Below are 22,076 nucleotides of genomic sequence, written 5' to 3' on the forward strand. Positions count from 1 at the left end.
AGTGTTCATATCATCGGTAAATTAAATGGAACGTTTAAAAGGTACTGCAGCGTGAATGATAGCAAGACTCCAGATTTGCGGCAGGTTTCAGTTCTAGCATTAATTAGCTAAACATTTATATTATTTCCATTAGAACTGAATGGAATTACAGGCAACTCTCGATTATCCGGGTCCCTCGGGGATTGGGCTATTCCGGGTAAATGATGTTTCCGTTAGGGTGAGTCTATATTTTAAAGTTAAAACTTTAATAAATCAATACAATCAGCTACAAACAGTGACAAAAGATGAACATTACCAGCATGCATGTACAGGTTCTGTGCCTGGAACCCAGTGACAGCACTGTCCCCGTTCCCAACGCCAGCGGCGGCCGCGAGAGACAGCGGCTGCAGCAGCGCGCACACACACCAGCAAAGCAAGGGCAGAGGAGGGTGATTCTTACGGTGGGTGAGAGAGAGAGAGTGTGTGAAAGAGAGAATGTGCGAGTGTGTGCGAATGTGCGGAGTCAGAGGAAATGTATTAGCATGGATCGAGAATTGGCTGGCTAACAGAAAGCAGAGAGTTGGGATAAATGGGTCCTTTTCGGGTTGGAAATCGGTGGTTAGTGGTGTGCCACAGGGATCACAACTGGGACCACAACTGTTTACAATATACATAGATGACCTGGAAGAGGGGACAGAGTAGTGTAACAAAATTTGCAGACGACACAAAGATTAGTGGGAAAGCGGGTTGTGTAGAGGACACAGAGAGGCTGCAAAGAGATTTAGATAGGTTAAGCGAATGGGCTAAGGTTTGGCAGATGGAATATAATGTCGGAAAATGTGTGGTTATCCACCTTGGAAAAAAAAAACAGTAAAAGGGAATATTATTTGAATGGGGAGAAATTACAACATGTTGCGGTGCAGAGGGACCTGGGGGTCCTTGTGCATGAATCCCAAAAAGTTAGTTTGCAGGTGCAGCAGGTAATCAGGAAGGTGAATGGAATGTTGGCCTTCATTGCGAGAGGGATAGAGTACAAAAGCAGGGAGGTCCTGCTGCAACTGTACAGGGTATTGTAAGGCCGCACCTGGAGTACTGCGTGCAGTTTTGGTCACCTTATTTAAGGAAGGATATACTAGCCTTGGAGAGGTTACAGAGACGATTCACTAGGCTGATTCCGGAGATGAGGGGGTTACCTTATGATGATAGATTGAGTAGACTGGGTCTTTACTCGTTGGAGTTCAGAAGGATGAGGGGTGATCTAATAGAAACATTTAAAATAATGAAAGGGATAGACAAGATAGAGGCAGAGAGGTTGTTTCCACTGGTTGGGGAGACTAGAACTAGGGGACACAGCCTCAAAATAAGGGGGAGCCAACTTAAAACCGAGTTGAGAAGGAATTTTTTCTCCCAGAGGGTTGTGAATCTGTGGAATTCTCTGCCCAAGGAAGCAGTTGAGGCTAGCTCATTGAATGTATTCAAATCACAGATGGATAGATTTTTAACCAATATGGGAATTAAGGGTTATGGGGAGCGGGCGGGTAAGTGGAGCTGAGTCCACGGCCAGATCAGCCATGATCTTGTTGAATGGCAGAGCAGGCTCGAGGGGCTAGATGGCCTACTCCTGTTCCTAATTCTTATGTTCTTATTATGTTCTTATGTGAGAGAGAGAGAGAGAGTATGTGAGAGAGAGAATGTGCGGGTGTGAGAGAGAGAGTGTGTGAGAGAGAGAATGTGTGAGTATGAGAGTGTGTGAGAGAGAGTGTGTGAGAGAGAGAATGTGTGAGTATGAGAGAGAGAGAGAGAGAGAGAGAGAGTGTGTGAGAGAGAGAATGTGTGAGTATGAAAGAGAGAGAGAGAGAGAGAGTGTGTGAGAGAGAGAATGAGCAAATACAAATGAGCAGAGTGTTTGGTAGGCGATTTTTCCAAATTATTTGGAGCTGTCCTTTTACTTGTTAGCAACAGAATTTTAAATCCCGTTACAACGGTTTCCCGTTGGATCCGTGTACGGATAATCGAGAGTTGCTTGTATTGAAAATTTGCAGCCACCTTATTTACCATTTTATTGTGTGCGTCTCTCCAGTCGGATGATACAGAGATACATTTGATATTTTAGTATATGTTGGGCTCAATTTTCGCGGGTCATTTACGCCATTTTTTTGGTGCGCGCCGTTATTTTTGGTAGGTATTTAAATCTAAGTTTTGCCAAGGAATCTGCGCCGGCGTAACTGAGTTAGTGACGATTTTTTGACGTCATATCTGCGCCAGTTTTGATGATTTTTCACAGTTTGGCCGAAACATTTTCTGCGAGATCGGCATATCTGGCTACTCCTGAAAAACCTTCTGGAGAGTTAACAGAAAGCAGCGTACATTGAGAAATTGGCGCTGAAAGACGCCATTGTTTTTCATCAATGTGTTTGGAGGGAGTCAAGAACACTTTAATCATCCATAATAAAGATGAAATGTTTTTAACTTTCAACAGAGTACATGGAAGTTTCATGGAATTCTGAAGCTTTCATGACGGTGGAGGAGGGCGGGTCGTCATGCCCCTTTAACGATTGCTCGAGCCTTGCGCCAGCAGCTCACCCGTGAACACTTTGCTGCCTGAAGGCTCAGTGATAACTATTCCACATGGACCATGTTTACTGTTTGGACCTGTTCCGTACTGTTGTGTTGTATTAATGGAACAGGTCCAAACAGTAAACATGGTCCATGTGGAATAGTTGTCACTTTGAAATAATTCTTGTTTACTTTAAAAGTTGTGTTAATAATCAAACAAATAATGGAAACGATTCAGATTTAATGTAAAGTATATTTTATTCAAAAGTTTAACAAACAGTTCTTTGTACTTAACTTTAATAAAATTATTCTTGTATCAAACGTTAAAGTTTTCAGTTACGATCACTTAAAAACTTTAAGATCACTGACTAACTATTAAACTTGTAAATTTACATAACTTACAAAAAACTTTTAATTTGAGAACAACAGTTACAACAGTAACAATAATAATAACAACAATAGCAGCAAAGAAAGGTTGCACCCATCTCTCCTCCACCTTATTCTAAGACCACCCACTGCACTTGGTCTTGGTGACGCCACCACCCCTGCCCGCAGGCGGTGGCACAGTGTGTTTGGGGTTGGTACCAAGCTTATTCTTTCAAGATCTTGGGTAGTGCGCACCTGTTGGGGTGGGGGAACAGGCAGGTGTCAATGTGGAGGGCCTGGCTGGGGGCTCTTCAGAGGCTGGTGTGGGGATTGGAGTGGGAGTGGCAGTTGATTCTGTCAATGGGCGCGGGGTCTGGGTGTGTTCCCTTATTGCAGCAGCTAACTCCAACATGCCCTCCCTCATGCGCCCTGACAGTGTCTCAACGACCTGCAACATTCCCTCCCTCATGTTCACTGATAGTGTTAGCACCATCTCTGACATTCCCTCCCTGATGTGCACATACAGTGCATCAGCTACCTGTGGCATTCCCTCCATCATGGTCACTGACATGGTTTCAGCTGACTGAGATATTCCCTCACTCATGGTCCTGAACATCATTCCCATTTCTCGTGAGATTGCTGTTACTTCTCCTGACAGTCCCGCTATCTCATCACCCACCCCACTGATGGTGTCCAGGAGTGATCGCGTAAGGTCAATGCTCTCCGCACTCATTGCCATCATGTGAAGCACATCTGTTAGATCCTGCACCTCAGGAGAGCGCGGTCGAGCTCTCCTTCCCCTCCTCCCCACAGTTGTGGCTCACACCACACCACTGGAACCCGCAGCCACGGAAGGTGGTGCACTGGATGTGCCTCGTTGCACCACACCACTGGGACCTGCAGCCTCAAACGGTAGGAAACCATGGAATGTCCCACCCACACTCAAACCACTAGTCACGGAAGGGGCTGGCACCTCAATGGGCGGCACCTGCACCTCCTCCAAAGTCAGTAAAACAGTGGGGGCTTCATCTGTCTCCATCCCCTCCCCTTCACCCCCATGCTCTTGGTATGGAAGGTGGGATTGGATGATGTTCTCCTCTTCAGGCTCGTCCTCATCTGAATCTTCTTCTGCATCATCAGGGTTGGCCTCAAGTTCTGCATCTTCCATTGCAGCTCCAATTTTTCCAGTGCCCTCACACTACACTCAACGTTCTCATACACACACAACTGGTTCTTTAAAAATGGCAGATGGCAGATCCGGAGCTGGACTGTGCATGCGCGCCCATTGGGATCACGTCAAAAACGTCCCTTTTATTGCGCATGCGTAGAAGGTGTGGCATCATTCTTTTGGTGCAGACAGCAGGCTCCACCCCCTGAGGCGACTGGACATGCTGCGCGGCGTCAAATTTGAAAAATACAGCGGGGAAACTTTGGACAAATATTTTTGGCGCATTTCTGGCCTAGAAAAACTGGCGGAACTATAGCAATATGCCAAAAGACTGGCTTTGGCAAAATTGAGCCCTTAGTTACGGAAACAACCTACCCCCACCTTAAACCAGCTCAAGAAACCTAAGAGGGATAGAAAGAAGGAACTTGAAGTTGAAATTTCACATCCTCGGGATATCCCAAAGTATTTCACTGCAGTGATCACATGGAGCATGCTGCAGACACTCGGTGGTGGCCTGTGAGGTGTACGGCCCCACATAGCTGTGAGGGCAGGAGTCTGAGCTTCACATTGGGAGATCCCTGCAGTATACCAGCAACCTGAAAGACCTCTGATAGTGTTATGAAACATGCTAAGCTCTGTTTAAGTATCAGTTGTGAAAAAAACTACACGTCCTTTTTATTTGACTGCAGTGCTTTTGATGGCACTTGGAGCTTGTTGAATTTTATTCAAGAATGGATTGAGAATGTTGAACACTGGGGACTGGAATATTTTTTGTGTTAAAACTCCAAAATTGACAAGTAAATATAAATCTAGTGATTACCCTAATTAGCAGTAACAGCATGGCTGGCATATTCTGCTTTACCTACCAACTTCTCTAGTTCTCTGGAGAGACTGGATTTTTGGCTCATTTGCGCCTCGGTTAGGGCATTAAATGTTGTTTTTGGGCGGTATGCCAGGCGTCCAGGATTTACCACCCGGCCGGAAGATTCGGCTATTGGTTTGCGCTCACGCAAAAACTTACCGACCATCCTCCGTTTTCAGCGTGATGATGACATCAGTCATCATGCAACATTGCGCTAGCATCACGGATGGAACATTCGGCCTTAACGCCTCATTTAACTCCCGCCCCAGGAAACGCCTGAAAAAAGCAGGTGGTCCCAGGGTGCGGCAGGCGCTATTGGCAGAATTTTTAAATGGAGGGATTAGGATCCTGCATCGCAGGTCATACTGACTACAATGGTTGCGCACATAATGCTGTGTGAAGCTACAACTTGCAAACTTCACTTTTATCTTCCATTACAGTGCCTTACAACTTCAGTGAGAAAATGTAATGGGGGCATTACTAGTTCGTCAGCGTATCATGCTCCATGGTATTGCCAGGCGGTGGCAAGATAGAAGAAGGGCCCTTGGCCATGTCGGCCCACGGATGATGAGAGGACAAAGACATCTAGGGAGGAGGGCTTACCCCTCGTGGGTTTACAGGCACCAATGCTCAGACCTCCAGCTCTCTGAGGAGCAGTATGTGAGAAGGCTGTGTTTCCGAAAGGAAGTGCTGAAAGAGATATGCCATCTCCCACAGGCAGACCGATGCCTGCACTGCTCTGGAGGCAGCCTTCACAGGTATCCAAATTTATTGTGGTGTGCTGCATGTTGCACAGCTTGGCCATCATGAGTGGCCAGGCACTGCCAATGGGGATTGCAAGCCCATCTCAGGAGGAGAAGGACGATGAAGAGGAGCCTGGCGAGGTCCCCATTGGATAGCAACCCCATCCACGGGGGAGGCAGCATGGAGATGCTGCCAGACCAACACTCGCATGTCGCCAGCTCGTAATGGACCGGCTCTCCTAAATGGAGGGATGGAGCTAATACTGGACACGCTATGTGCTCCCATAAAGGCACATCTTCGGTGAACGTTGGAATGATACACAAAACACCAATGGATGAGTCATAAATTTTACTTCAACAAAGTCACAAAAACACCCCCACCAAAATAAAACCATATAATATACAAAGTTATGTTGCAGGCCACTAAACAACAATGAAACTTCTTTACCGCCGCAAGTTTCGGCTCAGGCGCACAAAGTCCGTTGTGTAATGTTAACACCAACGTTCCTCCAACTTACATTTTCGCCGAAACTTGCAGTCAGAGGCGAAAACTATTTTTAGGCGTTAGCTTTAATGCCCCGAAATCCAAAACGGCCAAAATCCAGCCCAAAGAGTCTTCCCGTAGCCTAGACCAGCTCTATTTTGACGTTGTTGGATGAATTTTATACTCGCCAAGGTTTGTGCTGGAGAGTGGAACACTTTCCCTCTTTTTTTACACCTGGTGTTAGTATAGAGATATAGAATAAAGCTACCTCTGTAGTGTCCCAGCAATGTTCCATAACCCAAACTCAGAAAAGCACTCACATGGTAGCAGTATCATCGATCTATTTCCTCTCATGGCTGCCTTTATAGCCTCTATCACCTAGACTATAAGTTGATGCTGAATTATGAATAGTATTTTGCGGTGAGCTTCCGGCAGTGATAACAGTAGACCAGATTTAGTGGACCAGATTTAGACTGCCCAGACACTTATTGCTGGGTACTGTTATCACTGCCGAAGAGGATAATTTGATTCTATCAATATGTGCTGGAATTTCACCCTTGGCTTGGAAGCACTATGAGCCACTGTGACACCCACATTTTGGCTCCTCAACACAGTGAGACTTATTTAGTGCCACTTCCACAACAACATGCACTGTTAATCTGCCTGTCTTTCCGACTGCTAATGTTACCTGTCCTGTTGCCACTGTTGTATCATATTGTGAATTTCCAGCAGTCCCCTTAACCAGCCATTTACTGATGAATGCACTGCCTGAAAGGGTGGTGGAAGCAGATTTAATAGTAACATTTAAAAGAGAATTGGATAAATACCTGAAGGGAAACAAATTACAGGACTATGGGAAAAGAGCAGGAGAGTGGGATTGAATGAATAGCTTTACCAAAGAACCAGTGCAGACACAAAGGGCTGAATGGCCTCCTTCTGTGCTGTATTATTCTATGATTCTATAGTGACTGTCACTTCATGTACCTTCTCTATTTTAATTTAATGGCTGGATCTATACAAATTGCATTTCTGCATTATTGCTGTCTTTAATACTCATCATATCATCATTATCAAAGGCAGTCCCTCGAAATCGAGGAAGACTTGCTTCCACTCTAAAAGTGAGTTCTCAGGTGACTGAACAGTCCAATACGGGAATTACAGTCTCTATCACAGGTTGGACGGACAACCGTTGAAGGAAAGGGTGGGTGGGAAGACAGGTTTGCCGCATGCTCCTTTCGCTGCCTACGCTTGATTTCTGCATGCTCTCGGCGACAAGACTCAGGTTGCTCAACGCCCTTCCCAGATGCTCTTCCTCCACTTAGGGCGGTCTTTGGCCAGGGACTCCCAGGTGTCGGTAGGGATGTTGCGCTTTATCAAGGAGGCTTTGAGGGTGTAACGTTTCCTCTGCCCACCTGGGGCTCGCTTGCCATGTAGGAGTTCCGAGTAGAGCGATTGCTTTGGGAGTCTTGTGTCAGGCATGGCCTATGTCAAGTGGCTATTTAACAACCACTAAGAGATCCTCAACAAAAGAACCATCAGCATCTAATACACAACCAGTGATCACAGGTCTCAATCTTAAAAGAACTGGTAGAAAGAGCTCCTATCACCTAATCCAGATCCAACACATGTAAATGAACGAATGTCAAAAGTAACCCAGTGTTGAGGAATGTGAAGGGGCTTGAACCCATTGTGCATCTCTGGGTCCCTCAAGCAAACTGCATGGGTAGCAAGCCCATGCTACCTCGCCAGCGCCCTCACCCACTCCCTACCACCCATGAGAACTATTAAGAGTGTGAGGTCGCGAGCAATTAATGTTTTATTTTATTTTATGATATTCTCTTCCTGCGTCATACCTGGGTACCAGCGTGCAGCCTTTAGGCCTGTGAGATGTAAAGGAAGTCTGGGATATAAAATATCCTGGGTCTGAAATTGAAGATAGCGGTGGGGGGTGGGGAGAGAGGGTTGATGCCCCTTGCCACCAACACATAAACCCCCCCTTCCCCCGCCCCATTAACTCTGTCTTCAAACAATTGTTCATAACCTGGTACAACACCATTTCCAAATACTTAATGGAATTTGAGCATCCTTATCTAGGTTTAAGGATGTAAAAACTCTCTAAGGAATATCTGGATGCTAAATGAAGAAGGTAATTTATTATTAGGTTATTTTAGGAAATTTGATGTCTTTGCTTGCCATGACAGTGGAGGTTAATTCCTTTTTTTTTAAAGACTTGACTATTAAGGGAGTGTGGTCTGAAGTAATTGACATTTTAATAAAAAGCCTCAGAGCAATGATCTCCCAAGCCAGTTCAAGTGAAGCTTATAGTTTAGTCAAGTTGAACGTTGATATATTCCGTTGCAAAGAATAGTTTGACGACTGATCCACATTTACTTAGATTGTATTAATAAAGCAATGGAGTGCTCTGATGTTTGTTAATAATTTATTCTACTGACAGAAATTGCAGTTGTATATTCGAGAACTGATGGATGGAAATATCATATTACATTCAATAAACAACGTCAAAAACAACATTGCGGTGTTTGGGCATACATCCAACAATCATCGTTCTGCTTCATCGATATTTATGCTCTCGCCTGCAGTTTAACAAATGTTTGCTTGTTTATTTTCAGGAAATTGGACGAAGCAGTCCCGTTCCACACGGATGAGAGAGAAACGTGCAGACTTTTCTGTGGGCCATATTGGAGGAAGAGTGATTGCTGCTGGTGGTCTAGGTAACATCATCCTTGGGTGACACTGTTTTCACTGAGAGGGATGGGGAAGGGACGCCCATCAATTTCCCACCCGTCCATGTAACAGCAGATCCAGTGCTGGACAATCACTGTGATCTGTCCTTGACTTTAAGTGGTTAAATCAGTAGGATAAAGATCTGAGCGATAAAAGAAAAAACATTTTTGAAAGATTTGAGGGTCAATGAAAGTGTATTACTGGAAAAATGTATAAAATTAAAGCAAAAGATGTAAAAAAAAAATCCAGACTGGAAATAGCAAAGTGGAAAAGTAATTGATGGCACCACAGGAGGGGAGCAAAACTATTAATGCATCTTTATAATTGTGTTTATAATTTTGCTGCACTGAGAGCACAAAGAAAATGTCCCCAGACCATCAAGAATACAATTGAAAGAGGGTCTATTTAAGGGCAGGCGAGAGGAGTCTAATTTTGAGCCCTTATTTTGAATACAGAATATTTGCTGTTTTCCACTCAGATGGAGCAGCATTGGCTGACAGGCCAGAGGACCTCGTTCCCCAGATAGGGTTTGGAGAATCTGAGTGCCTTTGTCATCACGGCCAGTGTTAGCTTACCAACCAAATCAATGATAGCACACGCCTTCCAAGTCAGTAACCTATGGGTTCAAGCCCCGTTCTCGGATTTGGGCATATGATCTAGGTGCTAAAATGCTTTAAAATATTTTGGAAAGATATGATAAGGTGCTATATAAATGCAAGTTTTTCTTTTCTGCGATATGTTTACATTTCTTGTGCCTGATCTTGACTCAGTGGATTTTATTGCTATATTTCAGTGGAACATTTGGATCTTGACATTAGATTTCAGATGACTTTTCAGGAAATATGATGTTATTTCTTACCTAGAGGCATTGTCTTTCACTAGGGGATGGATAGTGTGCTGCATTCAGATTTGACGGGCTCCGATTGGTCTTTCGAGCTTGATTGAGAACCCATGTTGTTTGGAGCTGATCACGAACTTGTTCCTCGGATAACCTGATGACAGAGGATTTTCATACTGGAATTATTATGAAGGGGATTATTGATTGCCTGCTTTTTCCTGTCAACCAAAGCATTCTTATCTTTCACAAAACCAGTGCTCTGAGCTTGGATGGGACATGGTGCTCTATAATACTAGATAATGTAATACTATTCAATACTGCTTAGTCTGAACTCAGACCAATTGTAGGAACGTTGCTTGAGGCAGTTCTTGTTGATGCCATATAGCCAAAACATTTTGGGGGTATTGGCTACCATCAAGAAGGGATCATTGGTTAAATTATATTGTATTGGAAGCAAGAAATTGCAGTACAGGGTACACATATTTAAAAAGGGAGACAAATATGACTCGGACAAATATTGTACAATTAAACTAACTTCAGTAACAGATAAAATAATGGAAACCATTCTAAGGAGTAAGCTGAAGGAGTATGCTGCAATAACGTCATAAAAAAACATCAACTTGATTTAAAATTATGCATGACAGAACTACTCAGTTACTCTGAGGAAGTTACATATAAACTGGATAAATACGTTGGACTCGAGAAGTTTTTACAAGGTACCACATCAAAAACTACCTATTAAGCTAAAGTTCTTTGGGTTAAATTTCCCAATCTCCTGTCTTAACTTTGGCAGAAGATCAGCATTAACGCTGCAGACATGGCATAAACTACTGATTACACCATTTCTCCAGCGTTTTTGTTGAGGTTACACCAGGAAATTGGGAGAACCCCCTCCCCACCCTGAACTTCCAGGTGTACGCAAATCTTGCATAGGACAAGAGAGTGGATAAGAAGTTGGGTGAAAAAAAGAAGACAGAGGGGTAGAAATTGCCTCCCGCCCAAAATGGGGTGCTCCCACCCCATTCCGATGGTTTTTACCACAGCTGCGGTTCAGGTCGCCCCTTGAGCGACATTCGGCTTTTGTTTTGATCCGGAAGTCGGTCGTAATGGGGGCGGTGACAACACCTGAGGGGCAAAGACGTGGCGGTGACAAGAACTGAGAGGCAGAGGTTGGGGGTAGAGCGGAGTCACTGCCGTGATGACGTCATCATGGCAAGCGTCACCACGGCTCTCCCCTTCACTTAAAGGGGAGAGCATCCACGATTTTAAAACTTTGGGCCACTGGGCCACCAGGGAGGGTTTCGGCTGGGCCAGCGAACTGGCACTCAAAAGGGGGTACCAGGCTGTCTGTTGGCGGCCCGGCCGAACCCAGGTGCATAATTGTTGGGCCGACATAAGAGTTGGCTGACAAAAAAAAACATAGCAGCAGCGGTCGTGCTCTCACCCCTTTAAGGGAAGCCATACCACCACTGCCTCACTGGACCACTGGGAAAAACAAGTTTTGGCACCGCTGGCCGGGACGAAGATTTTCGAAGGGGAATGTCACCGTCGGGGGTTAGATCGGTGGTGTGGAGCATAAACACCGGGATAGACTTGATGGGCTGAATGGCCTGTTTCTGTGCTGTAAAATTCTATGTAATTCTATGAAACACTGAAGAACTCTGGTTAATAGCCTTTATTAAATCAAGCCAATGAGATAATATAATATAACCCCTTACATGATGTGTATATGAGATATGGGTACCAGTTATACTCTCATACCTCAGATTACAAGCATGCCAACTTACACAGCAACAGGAGTGGCCCATTTAGCCTCTCGAGCCTGTTCCGCCATTCAATGAGACCATGGCTGATCTGTGACCGAACTCGACATACCCACCTTTGCCCCATATCCCTTTGGTTAACAAAAATCTATCAATCTCAAATTTAAAATTAACAATTGACCCAGCATCAACTGCCGATTGTGAAAGAGAGTTCCAAACTTCTGCCACCCTTTGCATCTAGAAGTGTTTCCTAATTCACTTCTGAAGTACTGGCTGTAACTTTTAAACTTTGTCACCCAGCCACCTCGCTCAATATTCCGGTGTTTATGCTCCTCACCAGCCCCCCAACTTACTTCATTTCACCCTATCAACATATCCTTCTATCCCTTTTTCCCTTATGTACTTATTAAGCTTGTGTGTTAACTGTGGCTTATTTGGGAGTATTCTCGCCTCTGAGATTGTAGATTGTGGGTTTAAGTCCTACTTCAGAGTCTTGGGCACAGAAATCTAGGTTGACACTCCGGTGCAATGCTGAGGGAGTGCTGCACTGTCGGAAATGCCATCTTTCGAATGGCACATTGAGCCGGGGCCCCGTCTTCTCTCTCGGGTGGATGTAAACGATCCCATTACACTATTTCAAAGAAGAGCAGGGGAGTTAGATCAGCCAATCAGATCAGCTATGATCTTATTGAACGACGGTGCAGGCTCGAAGGGGCCATATGGCCTACTCCTGTTCCTATTTCTGATGTTCTTATGTTCTAGTTGTCCCCGGTGTCCTGGCCAATATTTGTTCCTCAGTCAACATCACTAAGGAAAATTATATGGTCATTATCACATTGCTGTTAGCTCAGCGCGGCCCCGACCTACAAGGAAACACCAGTGGCATGCCACTGCAAGGTACAGTGCAAACCAGTTCAGGAGGGCGACGACTTGGAGGAGGGCGACTGGATTGGACGTCACCATAATCCATGTCGCTGATTGGAGCGGGGGCAGATATAGCAGGAGAGGTGGCAAGCAGCAGAGGAGCGGCGAGGTCAGGGCGAAGGAGCTGCGAGAGATTGTAGAACGATGTGATCAGGGCCCAGGAGAGGCATGAGTTCGGGACCCAGGAGAGGTGAGGGCCCAGGGGCAGCACAGGCCAGCCCACAATGCAATACGTGTGCGCACTAGGTTCGTGCAGCAGAGCTGGTCTCCGGTCGTCTTGGTTAGTCCTTGCCACTGGACCAAGACCTAGCTCTGTCAAGCCCGTGTGGTGGCTGCTGTGCAATGGCCACCCCACGTTAAAAAAATCCACGCACAGGCATCTTCCACCCTTCAATATGCAGTTCAGGACCTGGAATATCAGGTCCTTCATTGAAACACTTGTGAACTCATCCCTTTTTGGTGTGGCAGGATGTCATCCTCGATACGAAGGGACCACTGTCGGTGTGCACGGTAATGACGTGTTTAAGACGGATCGGCAGCAGTGGAACGGTAAAGGGGGGGATCGGGGCACCACCAGGAAAATCCAGGAGGGCAATTGGGCTAGCAGCGGCCATTCCACCAAATCAGCTGCCACGCTGCGGAGTGGAGTGGCCGGCGATTTGCGGTGGTAACAAGCCTTAAGGAAAGGGGCAATTTCGGCCCCAGAGAGCACTCAAGAGGATTAGTGTCAGACTTGGGGTGAGCTGTACTATACCATACTGCAGGCTTCAATGTTTGCAGCATCTTTGTTTTTAAACAGGCAGAGTTGTTCTTTCAATTCTAGTGTCAGCTTGAACCATTAACGTTCTACCTTGCAGTTCTTTCTATGTTTTCTATTTGGTGGTTGCTCCAAGCAAAGATAATAAAAATGCTGGAATTTATTTAATTATTTAGTGGAATAGGTTTGATCTTGACTGGGGTTCAGGCCTTTGAGAAAAAGAAAATTGCTGCCTTTTATCACTTGGTATAAAGAGCAAAAAATGTCTTCTGCATCCACAGATATCCTTCTATGGGTACTGTCACGCCTGTCATCTCTTGAACAGATATCTAACAGTTCCTAATGAGGCTGAGCATTGGGAAATAACTGTAGTTTCAGAATTGTTGGAATGTGCCTTAGGCAATGCCTTTCTTCCTGGCATACAAATTCCAATAACCGTTCCCAAAGAATTGTGTTAACTGTAAACACCATACGCCATTTGTACTGTTGATTGTGATTGATGACCAAACAAAATGCATGTCCATTTGATAATTGTACTTTTTGACATTCCAAGGCCTGGATTTTCCTCATCGCTGGGGTTCCCAGCAAAAGTGGGGTGGGGGAACGGTACCCAGCTGCCGGGCATGCCCTGCTGTGATCCTGCCCCATTTCCCTAGGTCAGGGCTAATTGAGTTTTCAGGGCAGACACCCAGTGCTATGTGTGCCTTCCAGTGGGACTCCAGAACTGTGTGGGAGGGATATCCTGTGCAGCTGCAGGATCCGGCACAGGCTCGATGGGCCAAATGGTCTCCTTCTATGCTGTAACCATGGGGCTCAATTTTCCCCAGTGATTTGCGCCCTTTTTTTTAAGCAGGCTGCTCTTTTTGGCCTAAGTTGAATAAACACAGTTTCCCCAATCAAATTGCACCAGCGTAACTCAGTTAGTTACGATTTTTTAGCTCAGTTTTTTTTTTCAGCCAAAGGGGGCGTAACCTGCCCACCTGCGCCAATTCTGGCCAGATAGGGAAGTTTGGCCAGCTGAGAGTTACTCCAGTTCTGCTTAGACCAGCGTATGTGGCCTCTGCAGAAAAACCTTCCGGAGAGTTAAAGAAATCGGCGCAGGTAAGGAAATCGGCGCAGCAGATGCCGGGACACAGTAAAAGAATTGAAAAACACATAGCAGCAACTTACCACCAACCCCACCCGAAGGGCTTGTCGGTCCGGTCCCATTCTCGGTCCCCATTCTCCCAGTCCGATCCCATTCTCAGTCCCCGGTTCACAAAGAGAGAGAGAGAGAGAGAGAGAGTGTGTCCGGGGACCTAGAATGGGACCGGACCAGGAGGTAAGTTGCTGCTATGTGTTTTTCAATTCTTTTCATGTGTTGGGAGCTGGCTGTGTGCTTCACTTTGCAGCCTCAGCTCACATCGTGTTCCTGGTTACCATGGCAGACCGATCTTTTTGGCGCAGATCAAGGCTCCACCCCCAAAACTAAAGTCGGGTTACGCCACGCCAAAATGAAGAAATACAACAGGGAAACTTAGAATTTTTTTTTTTGGCGTACCTAGGCCCCAAAAAATCAGGCATAACTCTTGCTTTGGGAAAAATTGAGCCCTATGATTCTATGATTTTATTCGCTGCAGCTTCTTAAAGGAGCAAGCCAACAACTGAAGAAATCGGAGCCACTTTCTAAAAGTGTAAAGCCGTGCTGCAAGAAAGTCATAATGATCATGATGTCAATCATTGTGCAACTCTCCGCTAGCGTCCCAAATGCAAAATTCAGCCTAAACGCATCATTTAACGCCCACCCCAGGAAACGTCTGAAAAACCAGGCATTCCCTGGGTGCAGCAGGTGGTATTGGCAGCATTTTTAAATGGAGGGATGAGGATCCTGCATCACAGGTCACATTGACTGTAACGCTGCGTGAAGCTCCGACTTGCAAACGGCACTTTTATCTGCCACTACAGTGTGTGAGTGAGTGAGTGAGAAAATTTAATGGGGGCATTACTACATCGTCAGTGTATCATGCTCCATGCTATTGCTAGGTGGCGTCAAGCTGGAAGAAGGGCTCTTGGCCATGTCGGCCCACGGATAAGGAGAGGCCGAAGATGTCTGGGGAGGAGGGCTTATCCCCCCATGGGTTTACAGGCACCAATGCTCAGAGGTCCAGCTCTCTGATGAGCAATGTGTGAGAAGGCTGCGCTTCCGAAAGGAAGTGCTGACAGAGATATGCCATCTCCGACAGGCAGACTGATGCCTGGACCACTCTTCAATACAGCCCTCAACAGGTATCCAAATTCATCATGGTGTGCTGCATCTTGAGGGGCCAGGCATTGTCAGTGGGGATTGCATGCCCACCTCAGGAGGAGGAGGACGATGAAGAGGAGCCTGGCGAGACCCCCATTCGATAGCCACATCATCCACAAGGGAGGCAGCGTGGAGATGCTGCCAGACTTTCACTTGCATGTCGCCAGCTCGTAATGGACTGGCTCTCCTAAATGGAGGAAACTGAGGGATGGAGCTAATACTGGACACACTATGTGCCCCCATAAAGGCACATCTCCGATGAATGTTGGAATAATATACAAGACACCAATGGCAAATGATGAATCATAAATTTTACTGCAACGAAGTCATAAAACTCCCCCCACCCCCGCGCCCACCCCGCAAAATGAAACCACACACTATACAAGCTTATGTTGCAGGGCACTGAACAACAATGAAGTTCCTTAAATCAATTTTCCAATGCTGCCATTTTTGGCGTGGACGCACAGAGTCCTTGTGTAACGTCTGATTTTGCACCCCCGATCATGAAAGCTAATTTTTTGCCGAATTTCTTCGAGGCCGTATCAGGACCCCCTGTCACCATTACCACCCCGAAATCTCAAAAGCCAAAAATCCAGCCCATGAGCTGTTGGCAGGGGCAGGCAAACAGCAGGCGGAAAGTTTCACCTCCAAATGGGACGATTGTGGGAAAATTGATATGGCAATTTTGAGGAGCGGGGATTTGCTGGGAGGTTTCTCCGCCCCATTTTCTACCCCGTCTCCACCCAAAAATTTGTGGTATTTGAGAGGAAAGTTAAGGCCCAGGTGTTCAATGTGAAGTTTGGAAAATGGGGGTCGGTGTATGCCTAGAAACACTGAATTTCAAGAGCACTGTGCCAGCTGCTTTTTATGTTTCAAACTTATTGCAGATTCTTTTTGATGTATTTTCAGTTAAGCGACAGTTCAACAAATCCCTTGTTCAGAAAGATCAATGTGTTATAGCAAGTTCTAACGTCTTATTTCACTGATATATTTAAAATCTGCCACATCAGAACAGCACATCCATTAAGGCTTTGTTTCCCATTTTATACAAAAGAAAACAAATTTGTATGCACTATGTACACTGGGGCTAAGCAACCAAGGTCAGAGAGGTTTGATTCCTGGTTTTTGAGAAATTGCTGATCTCACAAAGGACCGCAGTGGGTATTCCAATTAGCTTCAGTGTGTCTGAACTGCAGTTCAGAAAGTTAAGCCAAGATTCTCATTTCTTTGACTGCTGGGTGAGGCCAGGCCCCATATTTGAAAGATCTGCCAACAACCACTGAGCTCATGACTGAAGAATTTGGGTGACATACTCGAGGACTGTTGCCACCTCTGTGCCCCTGCATGAGTTTGCATCTTAATTGAGGTTGATTACGGGAGGAAATGGGTATGTAAAGTGCATCAAACACTCATGCCATCAGCATGGACCAAATGTATTGATATACCCGACACATACCTATTTCGAGGCTTATGGTTACATTTGGCATTTTATGGTAATGGTCATAAATGCAACCAGGAAAGTATTTCAGGCAAAAGTTATGATCTTTTCCAGGCTGTCTGTCCCTTTCTACTGTTAATCTCTTGAGAGCAAGGCCTCTGCACTTGACATGTATGCTTGTTTTCGGAAGCCTGTATTTGTGCCGTGCCATCTAAACAGTTACTTTTCACGTATCATATTTGTAGCGGTTTGTGTGACTGTGGTTGGCTCCAAATTGAACACAAGATGCTGAACTCGTTTCCAAGTCCAAACACTCTTGCTAATTTTATACCTTGCTGAATTTGTCTGTTTCATGAATAATATAAGGGCCAAGAGACTTTGCAGGCTCAGCACCATAATTAACTTTGACAAGATAAGTATCCTCTGAGGCAGAAGATGAAATCAGTGAACTCGAAGACGTCCAACCCGCCTGCCAATTCAACAGCGGCGGGTTGGATGCTGTGCCTGTGTCCTGTTCTTGACATGCGTGACACCTCATTATAATATCACAGTACAGATGGGAGCCTGATTTAAATTTAACGCTGGCTGGCCGGGTTTCCCAGGGCTCGGGAAAGCCGGCAGCTGAATGGAGATGGAGCAGCCGGATCAAGCAGCTAATGCTTCTTATGCACTGCTTGTGAGTCAGGAGGAGCAGGAGTTCTCCCCCCCCCCCCCCCCCCCCACCCCCACCCCCTGGTCCCCCAAGCAAACCTTCTGCCGCTCACGATCGTCCGACTTCCCCAATTTCCAAAAACCCATCCCCAAGGAAATGGCTGTATCCACCTACTGCTGGCTTTCCCACCCAGCAGCAGCTAGCCTCTCAATCTGGCCGGCTGTTGGGCGGGAAACTGAATTAAAAAATTAGATTGGGGTCCTGCCGTTAAATTGGCCAGGACCCCTCCCCGCTCCTCACCCCGCAAACATGCTCCCCACTCCCTCCCCTGCCCCATCATAAATATTGGGGCCTTTCTCTTTCTTCAGATGATATACAGAAAAATACCCAGAGATGGTGAGCAATCTGTGGGAGGGGGAGTGCTGGCTTGTCCCTCCAGAAACATCCTTTAAATGTCTCATTGGCTTCCTTTAGAAGAGGGCTGAAAAATCCATCAATTCCTTTTAAAATCTTCTGGGGCCTAGGTTGTTGAATGTAGGGGGCTGATTTCTACCAGTGGGAGGCCAGCATGTCTGGTCTCTCCTGGTGCACTGGTATGCTGCATGTCCCATCAGGTTGGGGATGAGGAAACCCCTGACCTGAGAGTCTTGTCCCTGGGCCACACCCCCTGCTTGATGCATGGAACCATGCTTGGGACAGACGGAGGTAGATACTAGCAGGGAAAACTAGGGCCTGGATTTCCACCTAATTTCCAATCCCTGTGCCACATGGCAGGAATGTGCTGGAAAGGGAATCGATTTAAAGCCCCTATTTTTATACGTTGGATATTTTTTCTGAAGTGTGATGTGCGCTTGAGGCAGTCATGAGAAACACGTTCCCGAAAACTGAAAGATAGTAAGAAAAAAAACGTTATAAATCAGGGGGGGAAAAGTGAAAATGCTGCCAATATGTAGGAGGTCCTTCGGCATCTGGAAAAAAGAAATGATACGTGAACGTTTTGGGTGTCGATCCGACATCAGAACAGGACATTGGGAGATTAATCAGCATGCCTGACGCTCACCTTTCACCTGCTACTCTTCCCTCCCGCTTCGTTTTTTTCCGGTCTCATGGAATTACTTGCTTTTCTCCCAGAATCCCGTTCTGACGAAGGGGCTGCACCCAGAATCTTAACTCATCTTTTCCCTTTACAGATGCTGGTGGAGCTGTTGTGTATTTCCAGCGTTTTCTGTTTGAATGCCTGAAAATGTAGCACATAGGCAATGGAGGCAGAATGAAGAAGAGAAATTCAACGGTTGCAGTTGTGTCTCTCGAGTCCCTGTCGTGTATAGAATACGATGAAAAATACCAGTGACCTTGTCATTAGATTCCGCCCAGATAAGAACAAGGGGAAAATATACTGATTTTGAGCTGATGTTAAATCTACGAGGGCGAAATTAGAATAATAAATTAGGATATATCCAATTCTTTTTTTTAAACAAAGGTGTTAACTCACATTACAAAAGCATTAGTATGTTCCTTATTAATATTACAAAATAATTCCACATTTTGAGAGGGAAACTTTTCCCACAGAATTGTTAGTAGTTAATTCAGACTTCACTGTCACTTTAGGCACATAAAAAGCTATTTTTGTCATGTTATCTGATAAAGCACTCTCCTTTCTCTCGCATCACTTCATGTGCATCACACCCAGCAGCATAGAGTGTGATATTCAGCTGCGCTTCAAAGAATGTAAGCATAATACAATAAATCTGTGTGTGTGAAGAATATGTAATCTAGAGCTGTAGAACTCCTTCCAAATACCCCTGGTGTTTATGGGCTCAATTTTACCCAAGCCCGTTTTCTGGCGTATTGCCAGAGTTCCGCCAGGTTTTTAGGTCCAGAAATGCGGCATAAATAATTGTACTAGCTTTCCCCGATCTGTAACTGCAATCCGGAGCTGTGCAGCATGTTCAGCCACCCCGGGGTGGTGGAGCCTGCTGTCTGCGCCGGAAAACACAGCCGGGCCTTCTGCGCATGCGCGGGAAAAAAACGTACATTTTTGACATCGCTGCAATGGATGCGCATGCTCAGTACAGCTGGGATTTGGCAATCAGCCATTTTTAAAGGGCGGGTGCAGCAGCTTAAGGTGAGTGCACATTTTATTTCTATTCTACAGTGCTTTGCCCGCGGGAAGTCGTCGAGAGGAATTTCTGGGCCACAGTCTTTTATTCTTGTTGCAAAAGTTAGCCATTCAGGAAAGACAGCAAAATAAGCAACAGGGTTTCGCAGTGGCTGCAAACACTGAATGTCACTTCTGTAGAGTGTGAATATTTCATGCACAAAATGGCGCTGTGCTTTATCAATAACGCATACAACACAGAATCTTGATTTAGTACAGAGAAGCACTCCCACCCCCGCCGACCCTGGCCCTGAGTGCCCTCCTGTTCCGCTCCTCGCCCCTAGCCCAGGCCGAAGGGCTTGTTGCTCCGCTCACTGCCCCTAGCCCAGGCTAAAGGGCTTGCCGATCCACTCCCCTGCCTAAACCTGGCCCCGAGTGCACTCCCTGTCCGCTCCATGCCCCTAGCCCAGGCCGAATGGCCTCCTCCGATGTACTTACATGAGCCGATTTCTTTAACTCTCCACAAGGGTTTTCTGGAGAGGCCGCATACTCTGGCCTAAGCAGAAATGGAGTGACTATCAGCTGGCCAAAGTTCCAAAGTCTCCGCCCCGCCTGCGTCCTTTAGCACTCCAAGAAGGAAGTGGAACGCTTGTTTTAGCGCTCCACTTCCTTGCTGGAGCGCTAAAGCCAATTTGTGTGAAAGCTGGGAAGCAGAAGAGGAGTGAAGGTAAAAATGCTGGAATCATTTAAGAAACAATTAGATTCTGCTATGAGGGAGACATAGCCTGCCGCTAAGCTTCCCAGCTTTCAAAAGTTACCAACCCCAAATGGCGCAATAATGAATTTCACCCCCATAGGGTCTTTTTAGATGGATTAATGAAGCTGGGCTTAATGATCTTCCTTATCTGTAATTACCATATGATCGAGAAGTGAGAGTGCTGCTGTGAGCTAAAAAGACTGGAAGGAAATCTTTTCTGTGAACTGAAGAGGGCATTGGAGGGAGAGAGTGCGTTCCTTCAATAGCTCAGCTAATGGAGGGGAGAACTGTAGTGTGAAAGCTAAAACAAACGCGTATTAGGTTGCTGGTTCGATTACGGCTTGGAGGAGTGCGTGTGCTGACCAGTAATAACGCCTCTGTAAACGAAGGGATCGTCTAAGGGAGTGCAATCGTGAAGGTAGCTTTTGGGAAAGTGATGGTGTGGTTGTTTATGTGTGTCCGCTGTGGCTCAGTGGGTAGCACTCTGAGTCAGAAGGTTGTGGGTTCAGGTCCCACTCCAGGGACTTGAGCACAAAAATCTACGCTTACATTCCAGTGCAGTGCTGAAGGTGTACTGCACTGTCAGAGGTGCTGTCTTTCAGATGAGACGTTAAACTGAGGCCCTCTCTGCTCTCTCAGGTGGATGTAAAAGATCCCATGAAGAAGAGGTGGGGAGTTATCCTGGCCAATATTTATCCCTCAATTATCGTAACAAAAGCAGATTATCTGGTCATTATCACATTGCTGTTTGTGGGAGCTTGCTGTGTGCAAATTGGTTGCCGCATTTTACACATTACAACAGTGACTACACTTCAAAAGTACTTCATTGGCTGTAAAGCATTTGAGATGTCCGGTAACTGTGAAAGGTGCTTCATAAATACAATCTGTCTTTCTAACACAACTATCTCTTATTTTTTCTTAATTTTTGTTTTAGATAAAGGATTGATCAATCGTGACGTAAAATAGTATTTATTTAATCAGAATGCAGAATATTAATGCAAAATTCCAAATTTTCCAGAAACTTTTGTTCGAAATATAGGACTCAATTTTCCCTAGTGATTTGCGCTTTTTTTTTGAGCAGGCTGCTTTTTTGGGCCTAAGTTAAAAATCCACAGTTTCCCCAATCAATTTGCACCAGCGTAACTCAGTTAGTTACGATTTTTTTAGGTACGTTTTTTTTTCAGCCGAAAGGTAACCAGCCACCTATGCTGCAAACTGGGCCATGCAGCGCTCTCGCGTTCAAAGGGCCCTTCCCTCCCTTAAAAGGAAGGGCCATCGCTGCAGGCTTTGCAAATTAAAAGTCACCAACCTGGACCACCAAGGCCACAGCGATCCCACGTGATCAGCAGGCAGGAATCTGCAAAGAAAATGGCAGCAAGCAAGGTAATTGTTTTCTAATTAACCTTGGCCACCTCGTCTTTAAAAATCGCCCAGCCACCCGATCCATGCCTCGTGCAGATACTGGTGATTTCGTCGGCCGCTGCCACAGGGGGCGTAAGTGAATTTCGGGTCCAGGGCGTTAACGGGATGATGCCATCACGATCTCCGGGCGCAGGCAATGCCGTAGCGCTGCCGCTAAACTCCCACCCAACATGATGGGAGTCGATGTCAGAGCCGCGCCCAGTCGCAAAGGCATTTGCGCCCCAGGGGCGCCACTGGGAA

At 45.9% G+C, this 22,076-nt stretch overlaps 1 protein-coding gene across 3 annotated transcripts in view; it reads left to right on the forward strand.

Annotated features, from left to right (window-relative positions):
* LOC139277247 (kelch domain-containing protein 8B-like) overlaps nt 1–22,076 on the forward strand; it is a 161,652-nt gene that overhangs the window by 128,131 nt on the left and 11,445 nt on the right. For 2 of the 3 annotated variants that reach the window (XM_070895451.1, XM_070895449.1), the window contains one exon: nt 8,789–8,890. In XM_070895451.1, coding sequence (XP_070751552.1) covers nt 8,789–8,890 — 102 coding nt within the window. Of the gene's footprint in view, nt 1–8,788; nt 8,891–18,749; nt 19,483–22,076 lie in introns of those variants that run through there. The other variant, XM_070895450.1, reaches the window with a different exon arrangement.

The sequence above is a fragment of the Pristiophorus japonicus genome, chromosome 12, assembly GCF_044704955.1.
Source record: "Pristiophorus japonicus isolate sPriJap1 chromosome 12, sPriJap1.hap1, whole genome shotgun sequence".
Taxonomy (NCBI): Eukaryota; Metazoa; Chordata; class Chondrichthyes; family Pristiophoridae; genus Pristiophorus; species Pristiophorus japonicus.